This window comes from Anopheles cruzii, chromosome 2 (genome assembly GCF_943734635.1).
Source record: "Anopheles cruzii chromosome 2, idAnoCruzAS_RS32_06, whole genome shotgun sequence".
Lineage (NCBI taxonomy): Eukaryota > Metazoa > Arthropoda > Insecta > Diptera > Culicidae > Anopheles > Anopheles cruzii.
The window spans coordinates 8,442,262-8,456,496 of NC_069144.1; the positions used below are offsets into that span (position 1 = coordinate 8,442,262).

General features: G+C 46.8%; 3 protein-coding genes across 3 annotated transcripts in view; 1 reads left to right on the forward strand and 2 right to left on the reverse strand.

Annotated features, from left to right (window-relative positions):
• Positions 1–7,886: 7,886 nt before the first annotated feature.
• The window catches only part of LOC128268128 (histone H2A), a 6,927-nt gene continuing 578 nt past the window's right edge, over positions 7,887–14,235 (reverse strand). The window contains exon 2 of the mRNA XM_053005149.1: positions 7,887–8,262. Within this exon, the coding sequence (XP_052861109.1) occupies positions 7,887–8,262 (376 nt within the window). The remainder of the gene's footprint in view (positions 8,263–14,235) is intronic.
• LOC128268127 (histone H2B) lies at positions 8,524–9,000 on the forward strand. The gene has a single exon (XM_053005148.1). It carries the CDS (start codon positions 8,626–8,628, stop codon positions 8,998–9,000), a length of 375 nt encoding a protein of 124 aa, XP_052861108.1. The 5' UTR covers positions 8,524–8,625.
• On the reverse strand, positions 9,778–14,221 carry LOC128269182 (membrane-bound transcription factor site-1 protease; the record flags this gene model as incomplete). The annotated part of the gene is made up of 4 exons (XM_053006569.1): positions 9,778–10,604; positions 10,679–11,017; positions 11,084–14,045; positions 14,111–14,221. Coding segments are annotated over 4 exons (3,822 nt in total), but the record flags the coding sequence as incomplete, so codon positions are not given.

Below are 14,235 nucleotides of genomic sequence, written 5' to 3' on the forward strand. Positions count from 1 at the left end.
AGAAGCCCCGACTCTGAAGGAGTCGGCAACTATGGGTCGTTGGCAAGAGCTTCCAAAGAAAGTGAACTCTTTTTAGAAGTACTGGAAGTACGGAAAACCCCCAACTATAAGTGAGTTGGCGACTATGATTCGTCGGGAAGGGTTTGCAGGAAAAAGTGAACTCTTTTTTGAAGTAACGGAAAAAAACCAACTCTAAGTGAGTTGGTGACTCTGGTTCGTCGGCAAGGTCCGAAAGGTGAAGGATGACTCTGAAATGACCTCCCGGCCATTCCAGCTGGCCTCCCGGCTCGAATCCGACGGTCCACGGCCTCCCGGCCGCCCGCGCAAACCGCCGCTGCAGGAAACCGCTGGTCAGGCAAAATGGAGGCTAGCGTTAATTTAGAAGTAAGCGACTGCTCAGGAAGAAGTTGTGACTCTTTTTCCAAAAAAATCCCATTGGGATTGCCAGCCACCATTTGCCTTCTGGAACGATGCTCGCAGCAACAGGGGGACGCCAAAAACCGCAGATCCACAGCCAGCCATCCGCAATCTCGGCGAGCCGAACAATACTGTTTGGTGACCTATATTTATGGGATAGAATTTTGATGCCTCGTCCCGTAAACAAGGTAATCGGAGAAAATTAAGTGATTAAGTGATTAATATAGAACACAACCAACACACTGTCAGGCCGAAATCTAAAACGGTAACGTAAAGTAAAATAATAATGAGTGAAAAACAAAATTATAAAGTGTGAAATATAAATAAATGGGGTAAAAATAATAAAATAATACGAGTAAATGTAAGATGATGATGATGGGAGCATGAAAAAATTATAATATAATAAAATAAAACATACGGGAAGAAATAATAACCACTGTTGGGCCTTGGGATGAGGCACCATTTGTCTCTGTGTCCGTCTGTTGTCTATTAGATTATTAATTTGTTAGTATCTGTTTTTTAGAAATTGTATGTCTATTGGTCGGGTCTTTTCGTTCATACTGTCTGTTTGTTAGTATGTTTTCATAGTTTGTCAGTCCGTTCATTGGTCCGTTGTTTGTCAACTGTTGTAAAGGTTAACGAAATGGCGCACTCCACGTTCGAGGGGCATTTGATTTCCATTTCAGTAAAGTATCTCTTACTTCGCAAAGGGTTAACGAAATGGCGCTCTCCACACTTGTGGGACATTCCATTTCACTGAAGTATCTCTAGCTGTGTAAAGGGTTAATGAAATGGCGCTCTCCACACTTGTGGGGCATTCCATTTCACTAAATCATCTCTATCTATGTCAATTAGGAGATGAAATGTTCCAAACAAAATGTGAGGTTCTGGTATCTATTTATATTTCCTATTTTCTATTCCTATCCTTTGAAGAGATTGGTGTTAGTTTTAGTGTTAATTTGGTTATTTATTAGTTAATTAGAATTCAATTTAATTTTATTTCAAGTTTCTGTTTCATATTTAATTCATATTTAAATTCATATTTAAGTTCCTTCGAGTTTCCATATTCTTTGAAGATCTGTGATTGTTTGGGGTGAACCTGAAAAGGTCCATTTGGTTTATGCATTCGCAGCCAAAATTTATAGATGGTTTGATGGGGTATCCTGGTTTTTAACGATGTTTATTCCTTTCTGGTGGGTCCTATGTTCGCTTTTGGCAACCTAGTAGATTGGATTCTGATTACTATTATTTGAAGCGTCCGTGGAGAAGTTGATTGATGATTTGATGGGGTATCCATGAGTTTTCTTTCTTTGTAAGACTCTTGTAGCTAAGTGGACTAGTAGACTGGATTATGGTTTTGAAGGTTGTATTTAGAAAGAGTCCTGAAAAACTTCTCGTAGAGAATCTCAAAAAAAATCTCAAAAATTGGAGTATATTAGACATTTCTTAGAGTATAGTAATGTAAGCTAGTGTTTATATTTAAGAGTGAAAAAAGGTAAAATAGGTGAATATTTTAAAGTGTAGAAAAGATATAATGACTACATGATTAAATCATTTAAGATAGGAACATTTATAAACTTATTAAAGTTTTTGTTATTTTAAATTTTGAATTATATTTAGAGAAAGAATTTGATAATTCTGGGGGAGGTTTTATTAAACTTTTTAATGTGATGCCTTGTTCTATATTATTGAGTGCTGGCAGTTGTTAATGATGAGATTATATTAGTGGGTATAGACCTGTCCTTTTAAGGAAATTTAGTAACTTTCTTTCCTCGTTCGGGTTGTTTGATAATATTTTCGAGAAGTCTTTATCTAGTTTACAGATGTTTCTCTCTGCTGAGAAACTTGGACAAACACAAAGTAGATGTTCCACTGTTACTTGTACCCCACAGAGATTGCATTTAGGTGGATCAGATCTTTTTAGTTTGAATTCGTGTGTTAATTTTGTATATCCTATTCTTAAGCGGGTTAGTTTCCTTTGTGTATTTTGGCACTTATTATCAATCCAGGGAAAGGTGGTTGTTTTAATGTTTCTGAGTTGTCTGTTTGATTTGTTTTGCCATTCGCTTTGCCAGGATTGGTGGATGTTAGCTCTGAGTATTGGTGTTATGTCCTGTCTGGTTGGTTTCATGTCAGTAATGTCACTGTTAGACCTCGCCATTTTAGCTAGTTCGTCTGCTATTGTGTTACCCTGTATTTCAGAATGCCCAGGAATCCAGCAAAGGGTTGTGTTCTGTGTTAGGAAACTTTCTAGAAGTTGAGTGAAAGGATTATTTGTATGATCGCTTTCAAGGGCTTGTAAGGCGCTGGCTGAGTCAGTGAAAATTACGCTTGGTTGGTTTGTATTGTTTACTTGCGCAGCAATAGTAAGGCCGATAGTTTCAGCCGTAAAAATTGAAGTATGATCTATAAGTCTAATTGATAGGTTTTCCGTACTAGAATGTATTCCACATCCTGCCTTGTCTAAACTAACTGAACCATCTGTGTAGTAATGCTTGTGATTTTTGTATTTTTGATTGATTACGGTTTGAAAAATTTGATGTGCTTCAAGGTTATTATTGCTACTCTTTTTTAATTCATGTTTTACGGCCCAGTCTATTTTGGGTGGAGTCTGGTTCCATGGTCTATCTCCTAATCTTAGTAGATTTTGTATTTCAGGTATTGTTTGTAAATTGAGCTCGCTGAGAGTTTGGTTAGTCCTTTCAAGAAGATTGGTAGGATTATAATTTTTCTCTAGTAGCCTTATTATGGTGTCGATTTGTTTATTTAGTAGTACTAAATGTAGGGGGAGTAGGCCTATTTCACACAGGATGGAGTCGTTAGGACTAATGCAAAAGGCTCCTGAGATTATTTTAACAGCATTATTATAGGGTTGTTGAAGACGTTTCGTTACTTTAGTGCCCCCAAAGCTGAACGCTTCTGCTCCATATAGGAGTTTCGGGACAAACCAATTATTAAGAATTGTAATAAGGGTTTTACGGTTAGCTCTGTGTTTTCCACGGCCTAACATTTTAAAAAGGTTTATCCGGGATTTTGTGGCTGCTTTTTGATTATTGCAATTTGCAAAGAAATTTAGTTTTTTGTCGAAAAAAGTTCCTAGAATTTTAAAGTTTTTTGCAGATAGTAGTTGGCTGTTATTGTAAAGCAGAGGTCTTTCTTTCTTATGAGCTTTCTGTTTTTGGCATAGAGCCATGAATTTACTTTTAGGAGCTGAAATATCGTATCCTGTTTCTCTGCTCCATTTATAAATATTGTCTAGTGCTGTTTGAAGATTATATCTTGCAACGTCACAGTAGTAATGAGTGGAGACAAGGGTTATGTCGTCCGCGTAGAGGAACGTTTTAATGTGGTTTGGAATAGATTGTAGGATGGACTGTAGACTAATTATGAAAAGTAAGGGTGATAATATTGCTCCTTGCGGAACTCCGTTTTCCTGTAGTGTTTTTGTTGATAAGGTTTGTCCTATTATCACTTTGAAATACCTGTCTTTGAGAAAATTTGCTAAATAATTGATCATGTTTCCTTCAAAATTCCATTGTTTTAACTGCAGCAGTATAGAATATCTCCAAGAACGGTCAAACGCTTTGGATAGATCCAATACTGCCATATCAGTGTGATTGTTTTCCTTTCTTGCATCCGCCAGTGTGTTTATGAGATCGGAGTAATAAAGTTCGATACCCCTTCCACTTCTGAAGGCATAGTGAGAAGGGCTGAGTAGATTAAGTTTTTCTATTTCTTGAGCTAACCTTCTGTTAACCATTCTTTCCATTACTTTGCCTATGCAATTTGACAAAGATATTGGCCTGTAACTGTTTATTTCATGTATAGGTTGTTTGGGTTTTAGTAAAGGTATTACTAGACTTAATTTCCATGATGAAGGTATGGATCCGGTATGCCATATTTTATTGTAAAATATGAGTAGTAGTTCTTTGGCTCCCTGAGGAAGGTTCTGTAATAAGGGGTACCCTATGTTATCAGGGCCTGCTGATTTACTATTACATCTATTTAGTGCCCATTGGAGTTCATGTGATTTGAAAGGGCTGTTGTATTCCTTGTTGTTATTTTGTGAGAAACGGATTGGCGTTTGTTCGGATATATTCTTAAATTCTTTAAATTTATCGTTGTATGATGAGGTGGCGGATGATTCTTTGAAATGGGTTGCGAATTTGTTTGTTAATTCTGTGGGGTCTGATAAAGGTGTATTGTTCTCGTGTAATAGGATGGGGTTGCTAATTTTTTTATTTCCATTGAGTAGAGCTACTTTTTTCCAAACTTCTTTACTGGAAGATGAAGGTCCTATTGAATTAACTAGCTTGGTCCATTCCTGTTCTTTGGCTTCTTTTACGGTTTGTTTTGAGATAGTATTTAGTTCTTTGTATTCGGATCTCAATTTTGAGATCTCAGAGTATAGATTTCGTTTTTGTGCTTTTCTAAGGGCACTGAGTGCTTTCCTCCTATTTTTGACGGCGGTATATGTTTCCTTATTCCACCATGGGTTGTTTCGCTTGTTCCTTTTTCCATTTGTCTGTGGGATGTTAGCAGTTGCAGCATCTGTGATGATTTTGATGAGGTCGGTGTCTTTAAGATTGGTTGACTTTATTTTAGATGAGATGTAGGATTGGTAGAGGTCCCAATCGGCTTTTTCGTAGATCCACTTTTTCCTAATATTGTCATTTGTGTGTATGTTGGAAGGCGTGAAGTGAATGGTTATGGGGAAATGGTCACTACCGTGTAGATCTGCCTCGATCTCTAACGAGAGTTTCGATTGTAGTTCTAACGAAGTAACACAAAGGTCAGTAGTCGAGCGGCGTCCAGTACTTATTTGCCAGAAAGTAGGTTTGTCATTGTAAATTGGGATTAAAAATTGTATCTTAAAAATTTCCTGTAGAGTTTTTCCTCTGGCGTTTGTGATGGGGTGCCCCCATGCTGTGTGGTGGGCGTTAAAATCCCCTATTATTATTATTGGTTGAGGCAGTAGTGTAATGATTTTAATCATTTCACTGTTGAGGTGATCATCTTTCGTTTGGTGGGGAATGTAGATACACATTATGGTTGTTATTGTCGGGGATAGGATCCTAGCAGCTATTACTGGTATAGTGGTATTGAGGGGTATGATTTTGTGTGGGCAGAATTTGCTTATTCCTAAACCTATGTTGTGACGTATATTTTCGTGGGAATCGAAATACCATGTAAAGTCATCTAGGAGCTGATTTGGACTGTGATTGTATTCATTGCAAACCTCCTGAAGGGCTATAATTAGTGGTTGGTGTCGGCTTATTAAAATTTCTAATTCATTTGCGTTACTACTTAGACTTCTAATGTTCCATGATAAAGCAAATTTGGATATGGGGGTACCGTAAGTTGGATTATTACTAGTGTTTGCCATTCTGGTTGGAGAAAATTAGTTATTCGTGTTTAGTAATTTTCTTTATGGTAAAATAAAAAAGGAGGACTAAGCTTTTATAATGCTTGCAATCACTAGGGTGTATGTGTTAAGAGCTGGTTTAGCTAGAGCTGGATTTCTTTCCTTATTCTAAAAAAGTAAGGCACACATATTCTTGCTTACCGCTGTATGCCGCTGTCTCTGTCTCACCCGTTATTTACTCACCCACTTGTTGTACCTTCTCCTTCCCCTATGATTTTATACTCACCCTGTTACCACACACACTATCACACTCTCCCTTGAGTCTTTCTGCCATTTATGACAAGTGTTCAACTTACTTCACGCACTGCAACGCAGGTCTCTTTCACACACTCGCGTGGTTTCGCCGCCCATTCTTTCCGTTCACTATACTCGCACTCTTACGCTGTTACGCTCTTTCGCTCCTACGCTCCTACGCTCTCCCGCTCTCTAAAATCGCTACGTTCTCTAAGTTAGACAGAAGGGGCCCATTGGAAGAATGGGAGAAAGAGAGTGGCCCTCTGCAAAAAATCCACTTTGGTCCTCTCTTCACTTTAACTGACTACTCCTGGGTGGGCCTTTCCTACTCGCAGAAAACAAGAATGATCGCGTTTCTACTACTGACGCCAAATTTTACAGGTTAGGGGCGCGAAAAAAGAAAGCACTTTCTGGGCACTTTTTCACATTTCCTTTTATCTATGCGCTTTAACACTAAAAACCGTTCCTATCTTCCGCACACCGGTATATGAAAACAACGTTCCTATCTTGCGCAGACCCTTTTCTACTCCCTAACAAGAAAAAACATGCCTCTTCTCCAGGCCCTGACGCCAACCTTTCACCGGTCAGGGATCCGAAAATGAAACACTTTCTGGGTACTCTTTCACATTTCCAGAAACCTTTTCGCACTTTCCAACTTGTAAAAGCTTCCACCTAAAGCGTTCCTATCTTCTGCACTCCGGCTTATGAAAAACGTTCCTATTCACTTTATTCCGAGTACTTTTAAACACGGCAGCCGGTAGCGCTCCGATGCGGCCTCCTCGGTACGGGTCACGTTCCCTCGAAAGTGTCGCGGAATAACAGCAGCACAGGCACAGGCAACAGGCACAATACAGGCAAAAATAGCAGCACAGGCACAGAACAGACCGATTACCAAAAACGCAAGTGATGTTCTCTCGAAAGTGTCGCGAATAACAGTGAGCCTTCCGGACTAAATGCCCGGAAATTTATACCCTTCAACACGCAACCGACAATGGGTAGCAGACTGTTAAGTTGTCACATTCAACATCTCTCGACGCGGGCAGTGTGTTTTATGATCCAGTTTTGTTTTTATTCGTGTTATTGAAGCTTGATTTCTGAAACGTACTCGACGGCAGCAAGACGAAGCGAATCAGAACAATTTATACAAGGCAGTCTAATAAACTAACGAATTACTTTACAAAATAATCCGCCACCCGCTTTTGTGTGCCTAGAGAACGCTAACAGCATGGCGATTTGCTGCTTTGGTCCGTCCGTGTGGTAAGTAAAATGCGTCAGTCGTCTGGTAATGCCCCCTTGAGAGCTGGGAATTGTTAAATTGTTTTTGTTATATATGTGCATATGTCGAAATCAATTAAAAACCAATAAACTACTTTTCGATGTTAGTTTGAAGTTCAGTTTGGGATGTCAGAAAACGATCAGTTTGAAAATGCTGTCATTTTTCGGTCAATAGCAGACAGCATAAAATTGCGCAATACTGTCGGTCATCGAGCTGTCAAACTAAAAGGCCGTCACTCGTGCAAATCCAATGATGCTATTTTTCATCACCTGCCCGAGACGAGAGAAAGGCTTTCGTTCGCTAGAATAAGGAACTACCTGACTCAGCAGGCCAACAATTGTTCCGCATTCCACCCTTTCGTTGCCAAATGATGCGTCAGTAAATGAGGAACAAAACGAAAGGAGTGGCGGGGATGAGAAGCGCTATTGGAAGTACTCTTTTAGGTATAGATTCCGTCGCCCTGAAAAGGGCGTTTTTAGATTTCGGCCTGAGGTGTGTTGGGTTGTAGTGTGTCGGTGATTCCACGGGGCAGTCTTAAGCCTTCTTCTCGGTCTTCTTCGGCAGCAGCACGGCCTGGATGTTTGGCAGTACGCCACCCTGGGCGATGGTCACGCCGGACAGCAGCTTGTTCAGCTCCTCGTCGTTGCGGATGGCCAGCTGCAGATGGCGCGGGATGATGCGCGTCTTCTTGTTGTCACGCGCCGCGTTTCCGGCCAACTCGAGCACTTCGGCCGCCAGGTACTCCATGACGGCGGCCAGGTACACCGGAGCGCCCGCTCCGACGCGCTCGGCGTAGTTTCCCTTACGCAGCAGACGGTGGATTCGGCCCACCGGGAACTGCAATCCGGCGCGGTTCGAGCGGGACTTTGCCTTTCCCTTCACCTTTCCGCCCTTGCCGCGTCCAGACATGATAAGTTAGGTTGATGAACGAGTCGAAATTCGGTTCAATTCAGTATCACGGAGTCGCTCGAGCGAGTAGCACGGTGTACACTGTTCGGAGGTTTCAGATAAATTGGTGAGTTCGCAAAAGGCCTTTTACCCTTTTATGCTGTCGCGCGTTCTCGGCTCACCCAATGGGCGCGATGGGCGTGGCTTAATGGATGCCTCGAGAATGAATAAAAGGGAAACGGGCATCAAAATCAACATTCAAACGGAAACAAATTTTTGAACGATAAACACGTACTTCGCAGTGACCGGTACTTAGTGACTATTTTCTCGCTTTCGTGACGCGCACTTCGTGAAAAGTTATCACACCGCTAAACAGTTCTTCACGATGGCACCGAAAACTAGTGGCAAGGCGGCGAAAAAGTCCGGCAAGGCCCAGAAAAACATCTCCAAGTCGGACAAGAAGAAGAAGAAGCGCACTCGCAAGGAAAGCTACGCCATTTACATCTACAAGGTCCTGAAGCAGGTCCACCCGGACACCGGCATCTCATCGAAGGCGATGAGTATTATGAATAGTTTTGTGAACGATATCTTCGAGCGGATTGCGGCCGAGGCGTCCCGACTGGCGCACTACAACAAGCGGTCCACGATCACGTCCCGCGAGATCCAGACCGCCGTCCGTTTGCTGCTGCCCGGTGAGCTGGCCAAGCACGCCGTGTCGGAGGGAACGAAGGCCGTCACCAAGTACACCAGCTCGAAGTAAGCCGGCGGTGGGACATCTGCCGGAGGCCGGACACAAGCGCACCGTAGCACCTACCCAACCCGGCGTTTAGGTGCCATTCTACGGAAAGTGTGTGACCGGCGCATAACGAGGACAAGATGACGAAGAAGACGAAGATACGATACACTAGCGTCCTACGAAACGTCTGGGTGTATCAAATCGCGACAGCAGCAACAGCAACAACAACAACAGCAGCAACAACACTACTTAACTTTAAGAAGGATGATGAAGACGACGATGATGATGATGATGAAGAAGATGATGATGATGATGATGATGATGGACTGCAGAACTTGAGGATACCGTATCGGAAACGGGTGCGGCAGGACTACATAGATATTAAGTAAGCGAAACTTCTCCTACTTTCCCGAAGTTTTGAGTTTGCGTTTCCTTTCTGGCCGCTCGGGCGCGCTCTCGCGTGTATTAATATGTTCCTGCAAAATTACTGTTTTTTACTCTCATGAAATACATGAATCACACTCTTGTAATTTAAACTACAAAACGATGAAGTTGTTTTTTGCGTTGGGAATTAACAGTCGGGGATTGGAAAGAAAGCTTACGGAAATTGGCAGTCCAAAGGCTTCTCGGACTGGCGCTTCGATCTACTAGGTTAGGTGGTTTCGGAAGAACGATTTCGGCGCCAACTTTTAAGCTTCTCCACGCAATGGTTACTTTGTTGTTATTTTCGTCGGATATGTCACGCACCGAAAGAGCCTCAATCGGAGTCGTTGGTCGTCGGGTTTCGTTATAAAAATATACAATATTTTTATTTCGTCCGCTTGGTTTCGTCGTGTGTCGTCCTGGTGTGGACCTGGTGGAGATCTTTGTACATAATGTATGTAATCTTTGAATCACCGTGAGCCCCGTCGAGTCAGTGTCCCCCTAAACTCTTCACTCTTCTCGTTTCTCGTCCCTCCAATGTGTGATTATCAATAGCGCCACTTCCTACCGCTAATTGCATAAAACTAACAACTGTCTAGTGGATTCCTTCAAATTCTTCTACTATCTAATCTAAAAGCAAACGCTGTATCATCACTAGGGAACGCATCTCCGTCGCGGTTCAGCGGAGCTTTTTCGTGGCCACTACCCCTTTCGCACATAAGTTAACAGATTGTAAAACAAATCGAGAACTCGACCCCCGCGAATCCTCGCACAATGATTTGGTATTTGGTCTGCTTAGAAGCCAATCTTTTTGAAAACGTAATTCAGCCGCCGCTTGATCGTGAGGCCCTTCGTCCGGCGGAGCCAGTTCAGCAGCGCGAACAGCACGATCCCGACCAGCACCAGGAATCCCTTCGACGTGAGCCAGTAGAACACTGTCGTCGAAGCACCATCCGCCGGCAACGTGGCCGGCGGCGCTATAGCACCGACTCCCGCCGTTCGTCCGGGCATTTGCTCGGCCACCACCATCCGCTCGTCCATCTTGATCCCACCCAGCATGGGCGTGGGGCTAATGGCCGTCGGGGCCGCCACCGGTAGCCCTCCACCGATCGAGGGCGGCGCGTTGGGAGGAATTTTGTCCGTCTTCTTGTTCCGCCAGCCGGGCACATCCGGCTCATCGTTGGCACTCAGCACCGGGGACGCCGCTGTCGCGAGAAAGAAACGGACGCAGGTTCACTTCCCCGCCACTCGTCAGCCTCACCGTCGCCCCTCAGCCTACCTTTTTGACTTTCCAACTTACGGAAAAGATTCATGGTGTCGTCCAGCTCGTTGCCAAATACGGGCATGACCGCCGGGGCTTTGTTTGATTGCTGCAGCTGCCGTTGCTGGACGAGCAGTTGCTGCTGTTGGTGCTGCTGTTCCTGTTCGAGCAACAGGAGCCGCTCGTTCGGACCGTATCCGCTGAGCGTCGACATGTTGAGGGTGATCGGTTGCTCCCAGACCAGCCGCTCGCACCGGGCCAACGGTCGCTTCTCGTACGGTCCCGCATGGGCCAGAAGGACCTTCGAGTAGAGGTGCAGGTTGTTGTTGGGCATCCTTTGCGGAAGCTTCGGATTATCTACAAATGGCCAGAAAAAAAAGGTTCATCTAAGTCCGGAAGGTCGCCGTTGCCATCGACCGTTACCCTCCAGCTGTTCCGCTCGCCGAGTGCTGTTGAGCTCTCGCAGCAAACTCGTCACGTGGCCGGTCATCGTATATTCGAGCAGCGAATCCAGCAACCAGAAGCACGGTTTCTCCAGGTGCGTCGAATCGAGGCAGTTCGAGTCCCCGTAGACCGCAATCCGTCCACCGACTACCGCATCCGCGACACCGTTCCCTGGCTTTTTTGATCGCGTGTCGGAAGTCAAGTTGTTTTGCTTCGTGCGTTCCCTCAGCAGTGGGCCGAGTTCTTCCTCCAGCGGTTCCCCACCGAGTTCCTGCACTTCCACCGCATCGATGGACACCGGAGGCGGCGCCGGCGGTGGTCCCCCGTCTTCCCGGAACTCTCCGCCTTCGTTCGGCACATCATCCTCCTCATCCGGCAGCGATCGCAGGTTGAGCAGAATTCGCTTGTTGATGATCGAATCCCGATCGATCGTGGCCCCATCCTCAACTTCTCCTCCTCCGTCGTCCACGATCTCTCCGGCATCGCCCGGATTCGGTGTGGCCGCCTGTAGCCTTGCGCCCGCCCCTCCACTCGCTCGCCGATCCGTCTGCAGCATGCCGAGGATCGCCGTTCTCGAGCGCGTTTTAGGCCGTGCCTCGTCCGGCACCGTAATACTCAGCCCTTCGTCCAGTAGGTCCCGCTCGACCACGATCGTGCCATTGCCGGTCGGAAAGCGCACAATGTTCGCCCCCGACGCGTAGTACATCCGGTGATCGCGCATATCGAAGTACCCATCGGCCACGCGATCTCCGAGCGCGATCCCAAACCCGGCCAGCAGTTCGTTCAACGCCGGCACATTGGCACCACCCGTATCCGGCATCCACCATTGGCGCGTGTTCTCGTCGTAGAACTTGATCTTTCGCATCACGGTCGTGTTGTACCAATCGGCGAACACGATCACGCTTAGCTCGTGCTCCAGCACATCCCGGCGCAGTTTCAGGATCTCCTCCGGAAAGTATTCCTCTTCCGGATCGACCAGCAACAGTGTGCCGTACAGTGAAGCGTTAAAACACGTGTACGGGGCCCCGAGGACTTCCACGTAGTATCCGGCGTTCCGAAGGTGCGTGTACATGTCCTTGAAGTTGGTATGCACGTGATCGGCCCGCCAATCGAGTGGGTCCGATTTGATCTTCAGATTGTCCCGCGGCAGATAGCCCGGTGGGTACCGCAAACTGTGGTACTGATCCCACAGGATACGCTTCCGGCGCGGTGGCTGTGGAATGATGCGCACCTTGATCGCGAAGCTAACCGTTCCGTTCCGTGGCTCACTTTCGCCAGCCCCCTGCGGTGGGCTCTGTACCGTGAGCGTAATGTGACCCTGGGCGATGCCCTCGAAGGTGCGCCCGGCTTCGTTCACCCCGATGTGCAGCGCCATCCAGCCCGACCATGGCCACAGTTGCTCGGAGTAGCTGATCGACACGTTCAGCAGTGCGCCGTGCTCGTTGCTGTACGGGTGCCAGGTGGGCCGGTCGATCACCCGACCGCTCACACCCATCCCGTTCAGGATGGTCACGTTGGCAATCACCGGGACCGCACTGTAGTACAGGCTTTGCGTCGTGTACGGCCACTGGTAGTCCTCGGTGAAGTCGAGATAGGCCGGGGACAGCGTGACCTTCGGTTTGTACGTCGACAGGAGCTTCATGCTGCGCAGAATGTTCAGCTTGCCGTGTCCCTGCTCGAACATGTTGTTGTCCTGCAGGCGCTGGGCCCCTTCGATGAGTGCCTGCTTCATCGAAGCCGGATTCAGGTCCTCCAATCGATCGATCACTCCGCTCGCTATCAGCGTGACCGCTCCGGCTACCATCGGCGAAGCGACCGACGTTCCCGACAGCGACTTACAACCGCCATTCAGATTGCTACCCTTCACCTGACTCCCGTAAGTGACGATGTCCGGCTTGAGTCGCCCGTATCCATCCGGAAGCTCCCAGGTGGTCATCCCGCGGGAGCTAAACTTGGCAATGTTGTCCGCGTAATCCATTCCGCCCACCCCGATCACGTCCATCTGGTCGCCCGGGTTGTTGAGCGTCCCGTACAGCGGACCATCGTTGCCGATCGCCGACACCATGATGACCCGGTTGGCTGACAGCTCGAGCACCTTGTCGACGAACGGTTGGTCGAGAAAATCGGGACCTCCGATGCTGAGGTTCAGTACGTTGATTTTCCGCAAAATGGCATAATTGAACGCGTCCAGGAACCAGGACGTGTACGACACTTGGTTGTTGGTGAACACCCGGAAGATGTGCAGCTCGGCGTCGGGCGCAAAGCCGAGACACTCTTTGGCCGACGAAATGATACCGGCCACGAACGTACCGTGGCTGACGCCGTCGTCGAGCGTTTTCTCGTTCGTCCAGTTGGTGCGCTCCTTGATGCGCTTAAAGTGTGGATGGGACTTCGAAAGGCCGGTATCGAACACGGCCACTTTCACGCCCTTTCCGGTGATGCCCATGTTCCAGAGAACGTCCGCCTTCAGGAGCGAAGTTATCTGCCGCGGAATCGCACGCAGCAGGCGACGATTCGTGTGCCGGTTGGCCGGTGGCGGTGGTGGAGGAGGCGCAAAACTAGTTCCCGAGCCCCCCTCCGGTCCAAACTCTTCCGTGGCCAGCCGGCGGCGTTGGAAAAACTCAATAAACTCATTCGTTTCGTCATCGTCCAGATCGAGCTCAGGAGCTTCGTCTGCGCCTAATTCCTCCTCATCTTCGGGGGGGTCATCATCATCATCGTCTGCCGCAGGTGGTCGTTGCCCGGGTCGTATCGGAACGTAGCTCAGCGTCCGGTGCACCATCCGCTGTGGTGAAACACTCTTGATGGAAGGGTGCGCCCGGAGCAACGCTAGGCCATCGTTCTCGGACTCCCTCGACGTGTCCTCTAGAGCGAGCACGTCGAAGTCGCTTGCAAAATCTTGCGCCGGATTGTTCCGTGGCAGGATGCGCCATTTTTGCACCTACAAACGAAAAAAGGATATGTTAAGGTCAAGGGGAATGTTAGTTTATCGGATCCCTCCGGTACCTTGGAACCGTTCAGAGCGGTTTGAATAAGTTTCTGTCGCTCGCGCTGATTGTAGTAGCCATTGAACTGCACTATGTACTCGTTCTGCACGATGTTGCTGGAAAACTCAATCAAGACTCGGTGTG